This window comes from Bombus pyrosoma, linkage group LG17, assembly GCF_014825855.1.
Source record: "Bombus pyrosoma isolate SC7728 linkage group LG17, ASM1482585v1, whole genome shotgun sequence".
NCBI lineage: Eukaryota > Metazoa > Arthropoda > Insecta > Hymenoptera > Apidae > Bombus > Bombus pyrosoma.
In genome coordinates, this window is record NC_057786.1 from 2489723 (window position 1) to 2508317 (window position 18595).

Below are 18595 nucleotides of genomic sequence, written 5' to 3' on the forward strand. Positions count from 1 at the left end.
TTTCACCGCGAACGTATCAACCGGTCGATCGATGACGATGGCTCTTGAATGGCGGAGAAAAAAAATGATTGATTGCGAGAGCCTCCAGTCTCGAAAGAGGGAACAGCTTCCTCCCGAGAGAGGAACGTAAACACGCGGTCATCAGTCGGCGAATGTTCGACGGAGGTCTGCGTGGCCGTGGTTCCCCGGGGACCATGTGGCCGACGAGGATTGTCCGCACGTCTAGAGTTACCCGAGTCTGGCGGGCCGCGAGGCCGCGGCACCGGGGTTAATTGGCTGGAAAACCTTGCTATCCGATACTCGACGCCCGGCTACTGCCCCGAGATACGTAAGCGTGTGTAATCTGTATTTTCATCTGCACGTCTATCGTGCCGCGTGTTTCCACGCTGCTGCCTCCTTTCTTCCCCCTCCTTTATCTATCTTTCTCTCTACGCTTCTTGCTACCTTCCGTTGCTCTGTAACTGTAAATACCCGAACGCGAGTCTATAGAGAAGAAAGGGAAGCAAACACGTAGAAAGAGCGAGCGAGCAAGAGATAGAGAGAGAGAGAGAAAGAGAAAGGTTGTAAAGAGAAGAGAAAAGCGTTCGTTCCTTTTCTCCTGCAAGGCTCGATTCCTTTCTGATCTGTGCCTCTTCTCCTGGCCTTCCTTCTCCGTCTTTCTTTCCCTGTCGGCCAGGAAAGATAGGTATTGTTGCGGGTGGTCCCTGGTGCACATTGTCAGACCGGCCACCAGGTAGTGTGCAACGTTGCCGTTCGCAATGTTGCGAGCGTTCCTATCCCTTCCATTCTACCCTCTTTCTTTCTTTCCTTCTTTCTTTTTGTTTCACTTTAGTTTGGCTTATCCTTTTTGCTCCGCTTTTCTTCTGTCTTTCTTTAGCGTTCTTCTTCCGATTCGCTCTCTTGGTGGGGGTGTCCCGCTCCTGGGTATCTGTGTATATGGCAAAGGGGTGGATGTTTCGCAGTTCCACCGTGTAGATCCGAGTAGCGATCTGTGTCATATATATATATATATACTTCACCTTATTATTTTCTTGCCGATTTTTAAGTTCTTAACGATAATACCTTTTTCAATGAATCGTTAATTTTTTATCGACTAAAAATGTAATATTTTCTCCGTTGCTTTACCTCTTCCGTCAAATTTATTACAGAAACATTTGTCCTGCGTTGGACGTGTATACTCGTCGTTGCTTGATTTCAATTACGCAAATTGGCGATTTTTCAGATTAAATTGCCCGATCAACTGGTTGATACGGTTCGCGTGATTCGTTGGAAGCTCGCACACAGTTAATTACAAGCTTAAGCTTAACTGGAAAAAATAGTACAACTTGCGTTCAATGAACAGCTACACTTGTAACACGCTGTACCGTACTGTGACAAGGCAGAGAATTATTTTCCTTCGACCAAGCCATCCTTTCGTCATAAACCTCTCATTTCCCTCCTAGTCACGCAGAATACTTTAAAGACGCTTCTTTTCACGTCTTCAGCTTCCTGATGCTACCCGATCAACGTTTCTCGTTTCTGTCAAATTTCATCCCGCTTCATTCATTGCCAGGTTCGCGCAACCTCGTCTACGCTCTTCTGCTCCTACCTTCCGCGTCTCCTTCTGGCACGTTTCATGGAAGAGAGGTGGAGCGCGCACGTTCGTACGAGTACAAGCCGCAGCCAGCTACTTATCATCGTCAAAGCCCACGCGGCCAATTTAAAGCGCTTCGGCTGCCGTTCCGGCCTCTGCCGCCCTTTAACCACTGGAATCTGTTCTTTCTCTTGAAAATCGTAGGCGGCGCTGTTCGTGGCCGATCGTAAAGCTGCCCCAATGAATTGGCAAGTGGAACGTAGAGTGCAGCAGAAGCTGTACCGTTTTATCGGGAGCGCGACGCGAACGCCAAAAGCATCCTACAACCGCTTCAATTTAGATGCTAATGCGTACGACATTGTAATTATTATTCATAGTTTGCATGCGAGCCGAGTCGAAGGGGTGTCACGTTGAACCGAGGAATAAGACGTCCGAGGATAGTTTGCTTGGCCTTTGAAATTGAAAGTTATAAATTACCGGTTACGACGATAGTCGATAGCAGCCGGCTGTTTCCTCGTTTACTCGCTGATTAATTTCTGTTAATTAACGACACAGTTCGTGCACCTTCGTTTACTTTGCTCCCTTCGTATGAAACGCCCAATAGTTTGAGAAGATTCTAGCGAAATGTAAAGGGGCGCGAAATTTAAATTTAATAATTATTTTCGTGCAATTAGCATTTTATGGTAGTTCGTGCACCGATTTTCTTTTCCTCCTGCAACCTTCAACATTGTTGCGATTCTTCTTGCAACTTGTTGTTCGAATAATTATTCGCTTTATCTTTATCGTAATATTTCCAGCAACGTTTACAGGCCTTACGTTTACAGTTTGTAAAAGAATAAAGGAACAACATGTAGATATATAAATTTGCAATTTGTAAATTTGTAAATTAGAATACAATTAGAATACGCGGCCAGGAAATATATCTTCGTGGACGTTTTAAAAGTAATAAGTGTGCACAGTAACTTAACGTTAAGAATGAGAATGACGAACTTCCAAATATTTCAAGCGATGCCGATGTTCGGGGAAATTGTTTCCTATCGCATCACGCTAAGGAAAATCACCACAAATATTTTTAAATTTGCTCGCTGATTTTTAACAAAACATTACACTTGTTGAATGTTGCTAGGAAAGTTCGTTCCGATTTCTATTTTCTAGCAATTTAATAAAATAAGAAATTTTCTTTAGTATCTTTCCATTGGGGAAATTGTTTTTCCTATTGCATCATGCTAAGGAAAATCACTACAAGTATTTTTAAATATGCTCGCTGATTTTTAACAAAATATTAGACTTGTTGAATGTTGCTGGGAAAGTTCGTTCCGATTTTTATTTTCTAGCAATTTAATAAAATAAGAAATTTTCTTTAGTATCTTTCCATTGTGGAAATTGTTTTTCCTATTGCATCACGCTAAGGAAAATCACTACAAGTATTTTTAAATATGCTCACGGATTTTTAACAAAACATCACACTTGTTGAATGTTGCTGGGAAAGTTCGTTCCAATTTCTACTTTCAAGCAATTTAATAAAGTAAGAAGTTTTCTTTAGTATCTTTCCATTGGGGAAATTGTTTTTTCCTATTACATCACGCTAAGGAAAATCACTACAAGTATTTTTAAATATGCTCGCTGATTTTTAACAAAACATTACACTTGTTGAATGTTGCTGGGAAAGTTCGTTCCGATTTCTATTTTCAATTTAATAAAATAAGAAATTTTCTTTAGTATCTTTCCATTGTGGAAATTGTTTTTCCTATTGCATCACGCTAAGGAAAATCACTACAAGTATTTTTAAATATGCTCGCTGATTTTTAACAAAACATTACACTTGCTGAATGTTGCTGGGAAAGTTCGTTCCGATTTTTAAACAATTTGATTTACATGGAAAGTCACGTTGAAGAGTTTCTCGCCAAAAAACCTGACAAGTTGTGGAAGGGTGAAATAGCCAAAATAATACGAAGAAATGTTGTGAAAGAAAATGGCACCTACGCGATTCGATGAACGTACATCGAATGGAAACTTAGATCGGGACGAACCTTCCGAGCGACGTTTCGAATCTTTTCAACCGCTGCAAAAATACGCGGCAATTCAGGCTATCCGCTTGTCCTCAAACTGCTAATAGCGTGACACGTGCGTAAAACCGTACAATATCAACGTTTAACCTTGAACGATAGGTTAGAACCAACCAACCGAGATGTAAATATAGAAATTGAATTCTCAGCTATACTTCGCTTCACAACGAGAAGGAAAGCACAATTTCTAAAATTACAATCTCCTCGATAAATCCTAGAAACAATTATTCGTTTAACATATTGATTATATATTAGTGTTGGTCGCGATAGTCTAAAGTTTCAGATGCCTTATTTTTCAGGGAAAAGCGGAAGGTCAGAGATCTGCGGTTTGGATCAGGGCAAGGCTACAGGATCAGCTGAGTCAGCTGGGCTACTTCCTGCAGAGGCGCGCAGGCAAGGTCCTCTTTCTCGCGATCATCGCTTTGGCTATGTTCTGTGTCGCTCTCAAGACCGCTCAAGTTCACAGCAAGGTCGAACAGCTCTGGGTTCAAGGTGAATACGCTTTTTAAAATATTGCAAACATCTTACGATCTTCTTCTTTATTTAACAAGACAAGCTTGGATAGAATGGAAGAATATCAAGTGCTTTTCATTTTTTGACAATTTTCGCGCTGATACGTCATGTTCATGTGGCCCGCGAGATTATCAAAAACACGCAGCAGTTCTGTTCTTAAATCTCGCACGCAGTTGTCTCTGCTTTTACCAGCTTCCTTCCTCGGTAGAATAGCGAAATTTCTCTCAACTCGATTTTTCTTTACGATTTCGTTCTTGCTATTCTCTATTCCATGCACTGCAATGTATTACGTATACCTGCTGTGGTAAAACAGCGTACGTGTACGTAATTATCTTCTAACATTTCTTACAATCTCACTATTAGCATGTTTATTAATATCGCTATTAATATCTTATAAAACTTGTCCGCGTGAAATGGAATAATTTATTTACTGGTAATTATGCAAATATTTCCTATCGTTGTTTAATTAAGCATAATGTTTCTGTTCGTATTTTAAAACATAGACGTTCCTTACGGGACGGGCCGATAATTTTTTAGAAAGTTTCTACATATTCAGCTCAATGACGTACGCTGTGTCATTATCGGCCCTAGATAATCCACGATGACTCCGGAGATAAACGTAGAGCGTTCGTTTAGGCGAGCGAAGATATTCTTTGTCCTATTTTTCAACTAAAACGAACGTGAAACAACTAATTACATGTGGCTAATTAAATATTCCAATACGATTCTTTCATTCTAAGATTACTCAAGATTCAACGAAGTCTCACATATTTCTCTGTACACAGTACACACAGTGTTTAGCTATCTGCGTTAATTCACACATTTTGGAAGGTTGAAATAATTTAATTGATCGACTAGAAACTGCTTTAAATTATGAAACGCTCCGAGAATTTTTGTTAAATTGCTACATATTACAAGTTTCTTGCTAAACGTGTGTTATTGTAAACGTATTGCTTGGCTATCTTCTTCCCGTGTCACGTTCCTTATCCGTGTCTCGTATTTCAAACGTATCTTCACAACGTCCCAGCGTAAATCATCTAACTTTACGAAAATTTGTCAACCTTTTCGTTTTAACGACCGCGACGGATGCGCGTCAACGATAATTCTCGTCAAGACTCGTGTGACATACGACGAACAATAAGAAGAACCGAAATACAAAAATTACATCTGTATCTTGCAGAGTATGGTCGATGTGCGTGACAAAAATGGTCTAGTCGGTGAGAAGCGACAGTCGGTCAAAAAGAAATTGGCAAAAATCAGTCGCTTTTGTGGTTACTGGCCGAGAATCTCGCCTTGACAAGCCTCAGCAAGAATTAAGAGATTCGACGAATGACTAAGAGGTTTTATAATACCACGATGTTCTGCGCGTAATACCAACGCGCATCTGGCACGCCGCAGCGGCGAAATTTTCTGCAAATCGCGCCAGTGTACGCTAATAAAGCGTACAACACGGCTTGTACGTTTGCCGTGACAAGGACATTACTCTCGCGCTCTCTGCATTTTCTCGCTTCCTGCGAACGCATGGAAAATTGGATTTCTCAGGCGATATGGTTGCCGTGTCACATGGCAAACGTTAGGTAGCAAGTGACACCGGGTTGCATTCGTTTAGGCGAAAACACGTACCATTCGACCGGCGGCTGGTCCTAATGGCTTATCACTCGTCGGAGAGCAGAAAGGGACTGCGAGGTTAGCTCGCACAGAGGATGACGATTTCACGTGAAAATATATGCAAAGGGTGAGACGCGGACGAAGAGAAAGGGCGGCGGAGAGTGAGAATGGTGTGACAAAAGGAGAATAGAGAAAGAGAGAGAGAGGGAAACTACGCTTTACCATCACGCTCATCGCGCACGGTACATTAGTTTGCTCTCGCTGGGTGGCCCTCTATATTTATCCGTAGTCAGAAACGCTAATTCGAACACCCCGTTGCTAACTTCGACTGGAAACGTTGCTCGTTGGCCGAACGAAAAGATTTCGAACGACTTTCGAATGGAAAGTGAGCTACGCTACGGTTGAGAAAGAAGCTGTTGGTAAATGGAATTTCGTTGGACTGTAAAATTTCTTGAGAATCGAATGTTCTTGACGGAGATCGAGGCTGGTGTATATGAGAGATAGGCATTTTTGGGATTTTTGTTTCTTGTTTGTGAATGTTTCAGTTAGTCGCAAATTTTTATGTGTTATTTTATGCTGATGTCGTTTAGTGACACAATGTAAGTAATAGATAGACGAGACAAGTTTTCTGTGGCATTTCGTAGACTCTCAAGGATATATTAGTGTTATGGCAATCAACGTTTTGAAATGTTCAGTAGGCTGCGCAACATATATAAATCCCATTATCAAGTAAAATATCAACATTAGTTTTTCATATTTCAAGATATGTTGAAATGTCTATTTGAGGTTCCTCTTGTCCCCTACCTTTTAGAGAAATTGAGAAACATATATAAGTTCTATTATCAAATAAAATATCGTATTCAACATTGTTTTCTTATTTATCAAGACATGTTAAAGTATCTATTTGAGGTTCCTCTTGTCTCTCACATTAAAAGAGAAGTTGCAAGACACATACAAATTCCATTATCAAATAAATTATCACATTTAATATTTTCTTATTTATCAAGAAACCTTAAAATGTTTATTTGAGGTTCCTCTTGTTTCTTATTTTTTAAGAAAAGTTGCCAGACACATACAAGTTCCATTATCAAATAAATTATCACATTTAACATTTCCTTATTTTTCAAGAAACCTTAAAATGTTTATTTGAGGTTCCTCTTGTTTCTTATTTTTTAAAAAGAGTTGCCAGACACATACAAGTTCCATTATCAAATAAATTATCACATTTAATATTTTCTTATTTATCAAGAAACCTTAAAATGTTTATTTGAGGTTCCTCTTGTTTCTTATTTTTTAAGAAAAGTTGCCAGACACATACAAGTTCCATTATCAAATAAATTATCACATTTAACATTTTGTTATTTATCAAGAAACCTTAAAATGTTTATTTGAGGTTCCTCTTGTTTCTTATTTTTTAAAAAGAGTTGCCAGACACATACAAGTTCCATTATCAAATAAATTATCACATTTAACATTTTCTTATTTATCAAGAAACCTTAAAATGTTTATTTGAGGTTCCTCTTGTTTCTTATTTTTTAAAAAGAGTTGCCAGACACATACAAATTCCATTATCAAATAAAATATCATATTTAGCATCCTGTCATTTCTGAATATACACATACATCGTTTTTTCATTTCAAGATATATATAATAAACAAGAGCAACTTCAAACATGTATACACACACATTATAATTATATATTAAATAACATATTTGAAGTTGTTTCTTAACTTTTCCCACAAAGTGAAGTTGCACCATATGGATAGACTATTGCAAAACAGTCATTAAATATTCGAAGAAGGAAGAAGGGAAATAAAGACAACAGTTACAAAAAAGAAAGAAAAAAAAAGAAAAAATATGAAACTCCAGCTCCCTTCGGTTTCAAAACGAGAACTAGGACATTTTAACCAAGAAACAAGCTATATAACACGTACAATACTGATGCCACTGTGCCCAGCGATTCGACCCATTACCTAAACAGTTCGGTTCAACGACCACGACCGAACAGTGTTTCGTGACGAGAGCAGCGGAACAATGAAAAGTGCTGTTCTAGTATCGAGGACAAATATTACTTTCCAAGAGGGGAGAATCGAAGCGCGACGAACGTCGAGGATCCACGGTTTGTCCTGTGTAACTGTTCCAAAGATTCTTTCGTCGCGGTCCGCTTGGCACGAGGAGTCGGCCGTGATCGTTGCCCGTCTAGGATCAAAGTTAAGGCCACGCTGCGGGATTTCCTCGAGCGCGGGAAACACGCTCGCGGACGGCAGATTAAAGACGTATCAGCGTTTTATGAGATTTTAATGAGCAAACGAGTTTGCTGGGCGAGCCGTGGCTCTTGTTCTGCAACGGCGGCGGCCCCCGGATCAGCGAAGCGTGATCCGGCGCGCTGGCCACCGTTTTATAAAACGCGATGTGTTCGCTGACCGAGCAAAGTTGGTAAAAATTTGCATCCGCGCGATAATCACGCGGGAAAATCGTTAAAAAGCCATCCATCTCGAACGGAAGTTTCAGGGGCCGCAAAATGGCAGCTGGAATTTTTAAGCCGCGCTTTTACGAACGTTTTGACCTGAAACGATTTACCTGGCTCCTTGTTGTGTTCAAACCGATTTTGTCGATTTTGTTGGTGAGAAGTTCTTCTTTATCTCGTTGGAAATTTTCGGCTATTTGTCAGACTGCGATACTTGTCAGTTTTTGAAAAAAGAATTTTAAAAAGTGTTTTAGTATTTTATTAAAAATAATATTCTTTGAACTCTTCGAACATTGTACAGATTACCATTGCCATATAACACACGATTAAGAGTTTCATTTTCAAGATTGCATCTGCGTTTAGGCTTGTTAACACGTTGCGTAAGGCGCTCTGCCCGCTCAACGCGCACCCAGGGTCCGCACATTTTTGAACGCTCCAGTAGCATGCTTGGCAAGCAGTAGGATGCATATGTGCAGATTTTTAATTTTTACTTGGTATTATATTTTTTATTCAGTCTTCTTCTATGTTTAATCGCATCACTTAATTCAACAACGTTGCTGCTATCTCTGAATTCATTTTCGTCGCAAGTGTTGTTTGGTGCATCAGATGAATCATCAAGCAACAATTCACTTTGACTTTCATTTCCTTTACATCTATGTGTGATTTTGCTACTTTTATAGAATTACGGCTCATTTCATAAAATAATTTTTGTTATAAATTATCAGCAACAGATTGGAAATGTAAATAACTTTGAAATAACAAAATGTACAAAAATAAAACACTTTATAAGGTACGGTAGACGATCTACAGATGTACTGGCTATACTAACTGATTGTTTTTACTTGGAATGTCAACACTCGGTTGTTTTGCTAATCATTTGCCACAAGAATGCGCAAGGCTTTATTGCCCTGGTAACACAACAAAAACATTCGTCTCTGGTTGCTTAAGCCATCGATTCAGTCGAAAAAACATGGAAACTAGATATCGCGTGACTCAGCCACAACGTTCGACTTACTAAAAACGAGATATCTCGTGACACGTACACAATGTGTTAATAACATCGACACGAGCGAGAGAAGCGGCTGCATGGTATTGGTATACGTGTTCTATACACATTTATTTCTTTATTAAAATACCATCGTATGTCCGCTAAAAATTCCTCGTTATTTTTACATTTAAAGAAAATCCCAAAGAAATTCGTCTCTTCGTCAAATATACTTCACGAAGATTAACATTGCGTTCAACGAGGTAAAATTGATTCGCACACTTTCTCTGTGCCCGCTCGCAAAGAAGCTGTCTTCTACTACGCGTATCGCATTATCCAATGGAATTGCACACCGGTACAACCCTTATTTTCTGCAAAGGCGCGCGCGGAACCCTTCATTCCTCTATCTCGGCTAATTTAATAGCGTATCGGGAAGGAGTAACGACTGGCGGAAAAAGCGTGCAGCTATTTGCACGCCGGTGTCGCGGCTTTTTACCGCGCCGATCTCTCGAGTGGTAGGCGAGGGTTGCGCGACCGTGCGAGAAGCGGCGCGATAGCTCGCACACAGGGCCACAGTTTATATGGGCTTTTCGAGATGGTGATCCGAGATGTGCGGCGTGCGTGCGTCACGCGGATCAGTACCGGATATCCGTGAGGCGACTGCAGCCGAAGCGGGATATGCGGGCGCAGTTGTACCGAACCGAGCGGAGAAGACCATACAGCGACTTGAAAAACTGTTGCAACATCCTTCGAAACTTTCGACTAACTTCTCTAACACATCGAGGATGAATTCGAGTCTTACAAAATATAATTAAGCATTTCATTAATTTTTACACTCCTTTGTCTTTTTAAGTAAATGAATATTAATCCTCGATACTTGGAAAAATGTGCGTTAGACGGCGTGTAGGTTGGAAACGTATAGCTCGCTGTGGCGCGCACGTGTTAACCCTTTGCACTCGGAATTTTATTTCAATTTCGTTACCACCAGCTCCTAACGCTTTTTAGTGTTTTATTTGAAATTTACTTCAACTAAGAAATAAGATAATTTAAATAAATAAAGGAAGAAAGAAATTCACTTAAATAGCAGTTTTATTCACACTGTTGTTGTGTTGTTTAATTTTTAAGTGTATGATATAGCTTGAAACAATTTCCAGGATGCAATCCTGGTTTTCTTTCGCAAGTTTCGCAAAAAACATGAAAGAATGTCGAGTGGGACTCGACAAAGGAGCTCCTGAGGTAAAAACTGATGTCGAGTCACACTCGATATAGGAGTGCAAAGGGTTAAAAGAGAAAGAGGCAGGAAGAACAAGAAGGAAAGTAGGAGAAAATAGAAATTAAAGGAGCGAAGATTAACACGTGATGTGCGGTAGAGATTAGGGCGGAGGTGAGGAGGTTAAGGGCGTCGCGAGAGAGCAGATACACGCGGAATTGAGAAGCAGTTCAGGTTACATTGCCCTGTTTCGCCACCTATCCGCGGAATCTAGTTTCAAAAATCTGTCACGTGGTTCAGTGATGGAGTGCGTAGCTAACTACAAACGACGGCGAGTATATTCGTCGAACATATTCAACGCGTTCAGTTCAAATTTATCTCGAATCCAGTTCGAAATATCGGCGACAGGAAAACTAGTTCTCTGTTCGTAGCTTCGATAATGCAACAAAAGTGTCAACGCTTGGACCGCCATTTTGCCAACCTAACATTACTTGTCGAAATACTTACGGACGATGGTGTATGTCGGATCGTTTGAAAAGACGCGACGACGACATTCCACGGATGGAAAAGAAGGAGAGTTTACGACTCGGTCGTGCGATTTGACGATATTCCGAGAGAAGTGTGTGACGGGCATAAATTTCGTCGGCGAAAGATCGATAAACGTTGCTTTATGGTTTCCTTGATTTCGCTCGTTTACTCTGTGCTCACGGTGGAACACGAGGAAAGTAATGGAGAAGGTTTTATCGTCGACACGGAGGGGGTCCCTTCGTTTCAACGTTCATTGTTTAATTGTTCGCGTTTTATTCGCGGAGATTCGTAAGATGGAGATCCTCCGGCTGCTTTAAATCAATATACACCGGTGCGTACAGACGAACGAGCAAAGTGTTCGTACCAGAGAAGCGAATTGTTCGACCACCTGCCGCTTTGCTGTTCCAATGTTTGAACATTTTATTATTACATTCGAATCTGCTGTAACTCGAGCCTCAAGGGAAGACCTGCAATCTTCCATGAATTTGGATTAGATTAATGCATAAGTTTCTTTAAATGGTGTTACAACGCCATCTTTGTGGAAAAAAATATATGGACAAATAAACATTAGTTAATTAGTTTATTGGTAATAAAAAAGACATCGTCTCTGTTCCTCGTGTAAAAAGCGCGAAATTACTCTCGGAACGATCGAATGGTAGAACGTTCGAGATATGAGCTATCCGTCGGCACGAAACGAACGCGAAACGAACATGAAACACGTGACAAACCAGATCACAAGCAACATTTCCTGCGTAATTGATATTTCCGTTAATCCTGCCAATTAACTGAGCTAACTGAAAGTCGGAAAAGCAACGAAACGTGCACGAGTGGATGTGGATCGGTTTTCATAACGCGCAGCTTCTCATTAGAATACGTCATTGACGTATAAACGGGTGAACGTTATCAGCGATCGAGCGGATGCGCGTAATGTTAGCCTCAATTTTGCACGATTATTTTCTATTTGCACGCTGCTCGACACCGTACACCGACCGTGAAGAAACAAGCACTGCCAAGGGGATGTTGTTTTTCAATCACCTGCGCGCCTGCGCCTGCGCCTGTGTACCTGTTACGCGTTTCCTGTTCGGTTTATTTTACGAGGCTGAATCTCTGCCCCTCCACGTATTAGTTTCTTCTTGACGTTTCTTTTATTTCGCGGACAGCGTGAAAAATAGAGAGAAGGTTAAAAGGAACGAGAGAGATTAAGATCGTGATGCAATTTTCGGCGTGTCAGAGTGAGGCAATGATTCACGTTTCACCTTGTTTCCTGCAGCTGCGATTCGGATGCGAATACGAGTACGAGATCGGCGGCCGATCAGGGCGCAATTAAAAATCGACCTCGAGGCGGCAGATAAGATCGAAACGAACGAAACACGCCGCGTTACGGCCAATGTATGTACCAAACACTTTACATTCCTTACGATGGTATGTAAACTCCACCGAAATGGCAAACTGATCGCCAAATGAGCTAATGAAAAGGTTAATAAAATATTACAAAATCAACGAAGTAGAAATTTAAATTCTATTCTACGTTATAACACGTACATATAAACATATATTATCTGTTACTATTTTATTCCATTTATTACATTACATTATATCATCATAAATTTGCTATTTCATACGCGTCTTCCAATATAAAATATTAGACCGCGTAAAATTCCTTTGAATTTTCCGGTAGACTTAACAAGCATCCAATAATACGTTTATCGCTTCTGATTAGCTCAGTGTGGTTAAGTCAGGCAAACTGAGTTGTGGTACGGTCGTAATTATTCGAGATTACGCTTTGGATCGCGGGAATATTCTATCGAATGGGGCGCAGGTGGCGCAGCCTCGCTTTTGTGAATCGAACATCGAGAACGTCCACTTAATTCAAGTTGTTTTGCCTTTATTTTCGTGTACACACCGCAGCGGCGCGCGCGGTAGGTTCGCTAAACAGAGAAGCCTTGGCACACGCGCCGATATCTCTCCGTCTCGTTCGCTCCGGCTCCTTTCTCTTTCCCTTTCCCTTCATCCCAACATCCCTGTACGGAGCAAGCGGATTCGTTTCGAATCTAGAGAGGAAAAGACGGCGCCTCGATCGCGGGAAGATCGGAAGAGCGGTTCCTTTTGCCCTCTTTGGTCGATAATACGTTCGTATGGCGGTATAGGTCATTCCAAGAAACGAGTGACAAGCTCCTTTCGTATATTTTCGAAAAATACAACTTGTTCTTGTCGATGGATCGATGTTCTTGTTTCGTTCGTTTACTTCCTTCTGTCAGCAGTGTTCGATATTTACTTTGTGTTGTGACTGATTTTCTGATTCAATTTGTAATTGCCTTTGGCTTCGAAATTTAATTTATGCTCGGAGTTCTTAATCGGGCTTATAATTGTGTACTTGTTTGTAATTGTTTAAAATTAAGATTCTGTCTTTGTTGCATCGTTTCGGTACAATACAATTACGCGTGTCTTATGAATATACAAATATAAAATAATATTTTATTGTAGTACAGTTGTCTCAGCGCTGTTAATCAGTAGATAATTAGTTGTTAGTTAGCTAGCAAGTTGCCACGGTTTGCATGCTTCTATAGGCGAAGGACTGTGAAGGATCAAGTTTAGGTTATGTGTTGTACTTTCAAATTTGCTAGCAAAGTCGATGTTGTCAGCGTCGCAATATTCATAGGGAATAAGATTCTGTCACTTGAAATTGTTATGGGGAATTTCTAAAATTTTTTGCGAAACTGAACTGTGGTATTAGTGAGCATTGTGTGCATCTGAAATATATTGAAGCAAATATGTTAAATATAGCACAGAGTAGTGTAGCTTACCTTAGCTAACTCTCCAGTGGATCCGCGGCTTTACTTTAAGCGAAATATTCACGTCCACTAATTCTACAAATAATCATTTGTTTAAATACCTTTCTGATCTCCGCGAAATCTATACTTGCACCAAATATCCTTTAATTTCTACCGATAAATCCACCAAATTCTAAATTCCAGATATCGTATTTTCTGCATTTTCAAAAACCAAAACCAGGCACACAGATTAGCCTACTTTTTGAAAGAGACGCATATACGTCTGAGAAGAAGTGTTTTTAAATTGACCATAGCGCGGCGATGCACCTTAGGTTCCCGCCAAGTGGATCCGCGGCTTAAGCCGGTATCGGCCTCTAGAACTCGGAAGTGTCTAGGCAGCGTCTTCCTGGAACGACCTGTACCGAGGGCCAAGCGGCGCAAGCAGGCCGCGGCGTTAGGGCGACAAAGACAGACAGAGGACGAAGGCACGACCGTGCACGAGGGTCGGCCGACTGCTTACATCTTCATTAGGCCCCCATGTCTCCGAGTGCGACGAAGAGGGTGTACAGTCGGCGGTTAGACTGAGACCGGCGCGCGGTGAAGAAGAAAACGATGATGAAGAGCGAGAGGAAGACGAGGAAGGGGCGAAGCATCGGGTCCATTGGCGAGAACGAAACGGAGAGAATCCGTAAGGCCGCAACGGGGATAAGAAAGTCAGAAGACCGTCGTCCAAAGACCCACCGGGAATCTGTTGTTGTTGCACCGACGGACGGACGGACGGACGAGAACGGCCGTGTAAACAGAGGATCTCATCTTCTATTTACTACGCGCGACTCCTCCAACGTGGCTCCTTGCGCCAGCAGCTGCTGGATCGCGAGCATCCACTTCTCGCTGGAACTTGCGCTTAACGCTAACCTTAGCAGGTCACGCGACAGGTTTCAAATTTTTTGAATTGTACGTGCATCGTTGTGTCATTCGTTCACCTAAGTTGGTGTAAATTCTTATATCAAGAAAAATTGAGAAATTGATTAGTCGGGCGATATGCGAACTTGCACGAAGTTAGACGAAGTAAGGAAGTAACAGCGAACGTACAACTTGAAATGAAATTTTGAAATATCTGACCGGGTCTGGTAAGCTTATTAGTGTCAGAGAATTGGTTCGATGGAGCAACCTCGTGAGAGGAAATAACAGTTGAAATTTCCCTGTACGTCGTCAAGCGAGTGGAATTTAAACGAACCTTATGTGTCATCCTCTGGCTGTTACAAATAGTACGTTGCTTTTGGGTATCTCGTGAATGCCTGCACCGACGCGTTCTGTACGCTTCCGCGCGTTTCAACTTCTCCCGAGCGCGTAAACATCCGCAGCACACGAGCAACGTTCCAGGCCTACGAATCTTGCTTCTCAGCTGCAACGTACTCGCAGCGCTTCCTCTTTGATGCTCGGACGCGTCAGTGAATTTACCTTGTCCAAATAAAATTCACTCGCTGGAACTAGGAAGCAATCACAACGCGTCAGATTTCCAACACCAAAAAGGATTGGTCCGTAACGAGGACGCTTGGCTGGGAACGAGGTTTGCGCAAGTAGAAGAGGCACGGGTTTATCGATGAAAAATCGCGCGATACAGGCGATAAGGTAATTCGGCGTGATAAAAAGCGTGATGGCAAGGGAAAATGAGAACCGCTGGGATTGGATGGGGCTCGGTTCCGGTGAATGGTCGCGGTGGGTGGCCCGGTGGGCTCTGTGTGTGCGCCAAGCCAACCCAGCCAGCCAACCAGCGGTGGGCCTGCGTGCCTGAGCGATTGAGCCAAGTCTCAGCTCCTCCGTGAGCCTCAGAAAGCTAAGCCTGCTTCGAAGGGCCCCGTTCGTTTTCTTCTCTCGCCTTCCTCCTTCTCTGTACCGGCGCGACCCCTCGAAACTCCGCGAAGGAACCCACAGAGAAAGAGAGAAAGGTAGAGAAAGAGAAGGGCAGAGAGGAAGAGAGTGAGGAAAGGGGCCACGAGGGTTTCTACTACGCCAAGTAGCCTTAGCCCGGCTTCATCCGAGCCCTTGGCACCGCGCGGCCCGTCCTTTTTCCATCTTCGCGCCATGCCGCGTCTCTCTGTACTATCCATTCGGTGAGCATCAACCCCGAAATTTTATCTGTACGACCTAGGATAATGAAGCCACCGTAGGATATGGTTTGGGGGCAGCGTTCGCGAGCAGTAGGTAATTAGGCGTATCGGCGGGACCTTTATTCCTCGGCCGGACCCACGGCCAGGTTTATCGTGGTCGTCGGCTTGCCATATAAATCAACTTTTATTGACTCCGGCTAAAACAGTGTTCTCGTGTACTCGTAGCTTTATTGACTCGATGCTCGGCTATTGTTACCTGCTGGCGATCACGCCACATTTATTCAGTTGGCAACTAAGTGATTGCGGATTTTGTCATTAGGTGGTATTGACAAATCCGCAATCACTTAGTTGCCAATCCAATAGTTAACACTTTACTGACCACTAGCGGTTCAACAGCATACGCACGTCCGACCGACAGCTCAGACATAGATTCTCCCTGGCGCCGGCTCTGTTTCGGTTTAGACTCTCCAATACCGTTTTTTTCGTTCATCGCGAACGGTAAGTTTCTCAAATTGGTATAAAACTGTGGCAGCTTACGAAGCAACGCAACTGACGCACTGAGTGAGGTACCTTAGTACTAAGTAACAAATTACTGCTCAAATAATGAGAAAGATTGTCGGCAACAAGAAGCCGATTAATAGGCTATCGGTGGGTAAGCGTCGGCGACATAAACAGATTAATCGGCCATCAGTCGGTAAAGTGTTAATGCGTATCGATGGGCCAGCGAGTTCGCGTAATCGTTCAAATTTAGGTAGATCGCCTCGGCTCGCAGAAATTTCTGTCTATTCGTTTTATTATTCCGATCCCGGCTACGCCGTTTCACCTATTTTCCTCATTTTCTAATCCGTACTGTTCCTGTCATCGACAGGCAGTTTCTTCGATTTTCATTGCACGAGAGAATCGTTATCGACAGATCCATTCGATCTTATGGTAACGATTTCTGTTGAATGGTAGGAGCAAGATCGAGAGGCGAAGTTTCGACGTGTGCGACGGTGTGACGCCGTCGGAACGATCGGAAATTTCACCATCGATTCGTATGGTTAGGTGAGAAAAGTGCGATTATCTCGTGAAATTTAGCTTCCAGTCTTTTCAAGCTATTAATACGCAAAAGCTGAATCGAGCTAAAACCAGCATCCAGCAAGCACGAGATATATATGTGTATGTGCGTGCGTGTGTGTGTGTGTACGGTCGCTAAATAAATCGTTCAAGGAAATGTCACCGAGCTTCTGGCTGGTTTCATCGCTGCTTCAGAGGGGAAAACCCGACACACCCTTGGCAAAGGGAAGAACGTGATTTTTGTATTTTCACACGCCATAAAGCTGTCCACACGTGCGTTTTCACGACGTTGACATACGTTCGATCTTGTTAGCACCAGGAATGGCATCAGCTTCCAGGACGGAAGAATCCACTTTCCGGAACTTATCCGTAAAGTGTCAAGGGACAGCGTTTCGTGGAACGTTGATCCAGCGACAGATGTTGGCCCATAGGCGGTGCATTGTTCGATTCCACAAAGAGAAAATAGAACACGTTCGGTTCTCGACGCTTTATCGTAGAGTGGATCATAGATGGACCACGCACGTTTACAGAAATTTCAAAGGGTGCGAGAAGCTGCAAAGAGCGCATAACCCGTGAAGATATAAGAAAAGAAAATCAATCAATTTCAGTCAAATCGTGTAATTTCCTTCGTGCAATGAAGTCAGCTGCTTGGAGATACGACTAGCGACATCTCAATGAAAGAACCAAAATTACTTCCCGAACAAATTGGGGAATTTTTAAATCGATCGTTCAATAATCGTCGTAATTTGTCGAATATCCAGCTGGACAAATTGTAAAGAACAAATTAAATAATAAAAAGAAAAATAATCATCGATTACTTTCGACATTTCGAAACGAAGTATCGTACACTACAGGTTTGTGTGACAGAAAAGAAATGTCTCAAAATTTAATAAAGCATATCCGACTGTAAATTCGCGTCTTATATACAATCGTATCTCGATAACTCGATAAGACTACAACTATAAGTCTACAACTATTGGCTTGGCAACTAAGTGATTGTGGACTTTGTCAATACCATCTATTGACAAAATCTGCAACTACTTAGTTGCCGACCAATATGTGATTACAATTTTCGTACGAAGCTTCCGTACGTCGAATTTCGTTTGTGGAAACTCCTCTGCTCGGAAATTTCGATACGTCGGAACCTCGGTAGGTCGAAAGATGTTGTCTCTTGCTTTAAGCTTCGAGTTACGGCAGGTTTGACTATAGTTGTAACGTTTAATGGTGAAGCAAATCTGTACGCAGATTCCACTTCTCCACGTCAATAGAAACGTAAAATTGCATAAAAATCCTCAGTGTAATTGTACGATCGCGATAAATGTCGTCATGTTAACCGATTTGCATTTCGATTTTCAGTTTCGTACGAATTCGCAGATTCATTCGTATGATTTTCTGTTATACGATGCAGCTGAGCCTGCAAGAATTGCTTCACACCGTAAATTCGTTTGATGAAACGTATTACACGGCTGCAACGAATATGATAATTGACAGTAACAGGATGCGTGATTGGTTCGCGTGACTTTTACCTACACGTTGTAGCGCCAGGCTTTCAAAAGTTTACTCTTAGCTGCTTATAATACGCGTGCCTGTACTATGTAATTACAACAAATACGATAATCGAACGCAGCCAATTTCGCAACGCGTGAATGGTTCGCGTGATTTTTATGCAACGCCTGGTGCCAACCATACGACGATGGCGTGCGAAAA

The 18595-nt window shown here is 42.1% G+C and overlaps 1 protein-coding gene across 5 annotated transcripts in view; it reads left to right on the plus strand.

The window, feature by feature from the left end:
• LOC122576904 (protein patched) overlaps positions 1-18595 on the plus strand; it is a 91816-nt gene that overhangs the window by 25341 nt on the left and 47880 nt on the right. For 3 of the 5 annotated variants that reach the window (XM_043747803.1, XM_043747800.1, XM_043747802.1), the window contains exon 2: positions 3939-4131. In XM_043747803.1, coding sequence (XP_043603738.1) covers positions 3939-4131 — 193 coding nt within the window. The remainder of the gene's footprint in view (positions 1-3938; positions 4132-18595) is intronic. The other 2 variants (XM_043747799.1, XM_043747801.1) reach the window with 1 other exon arrangement.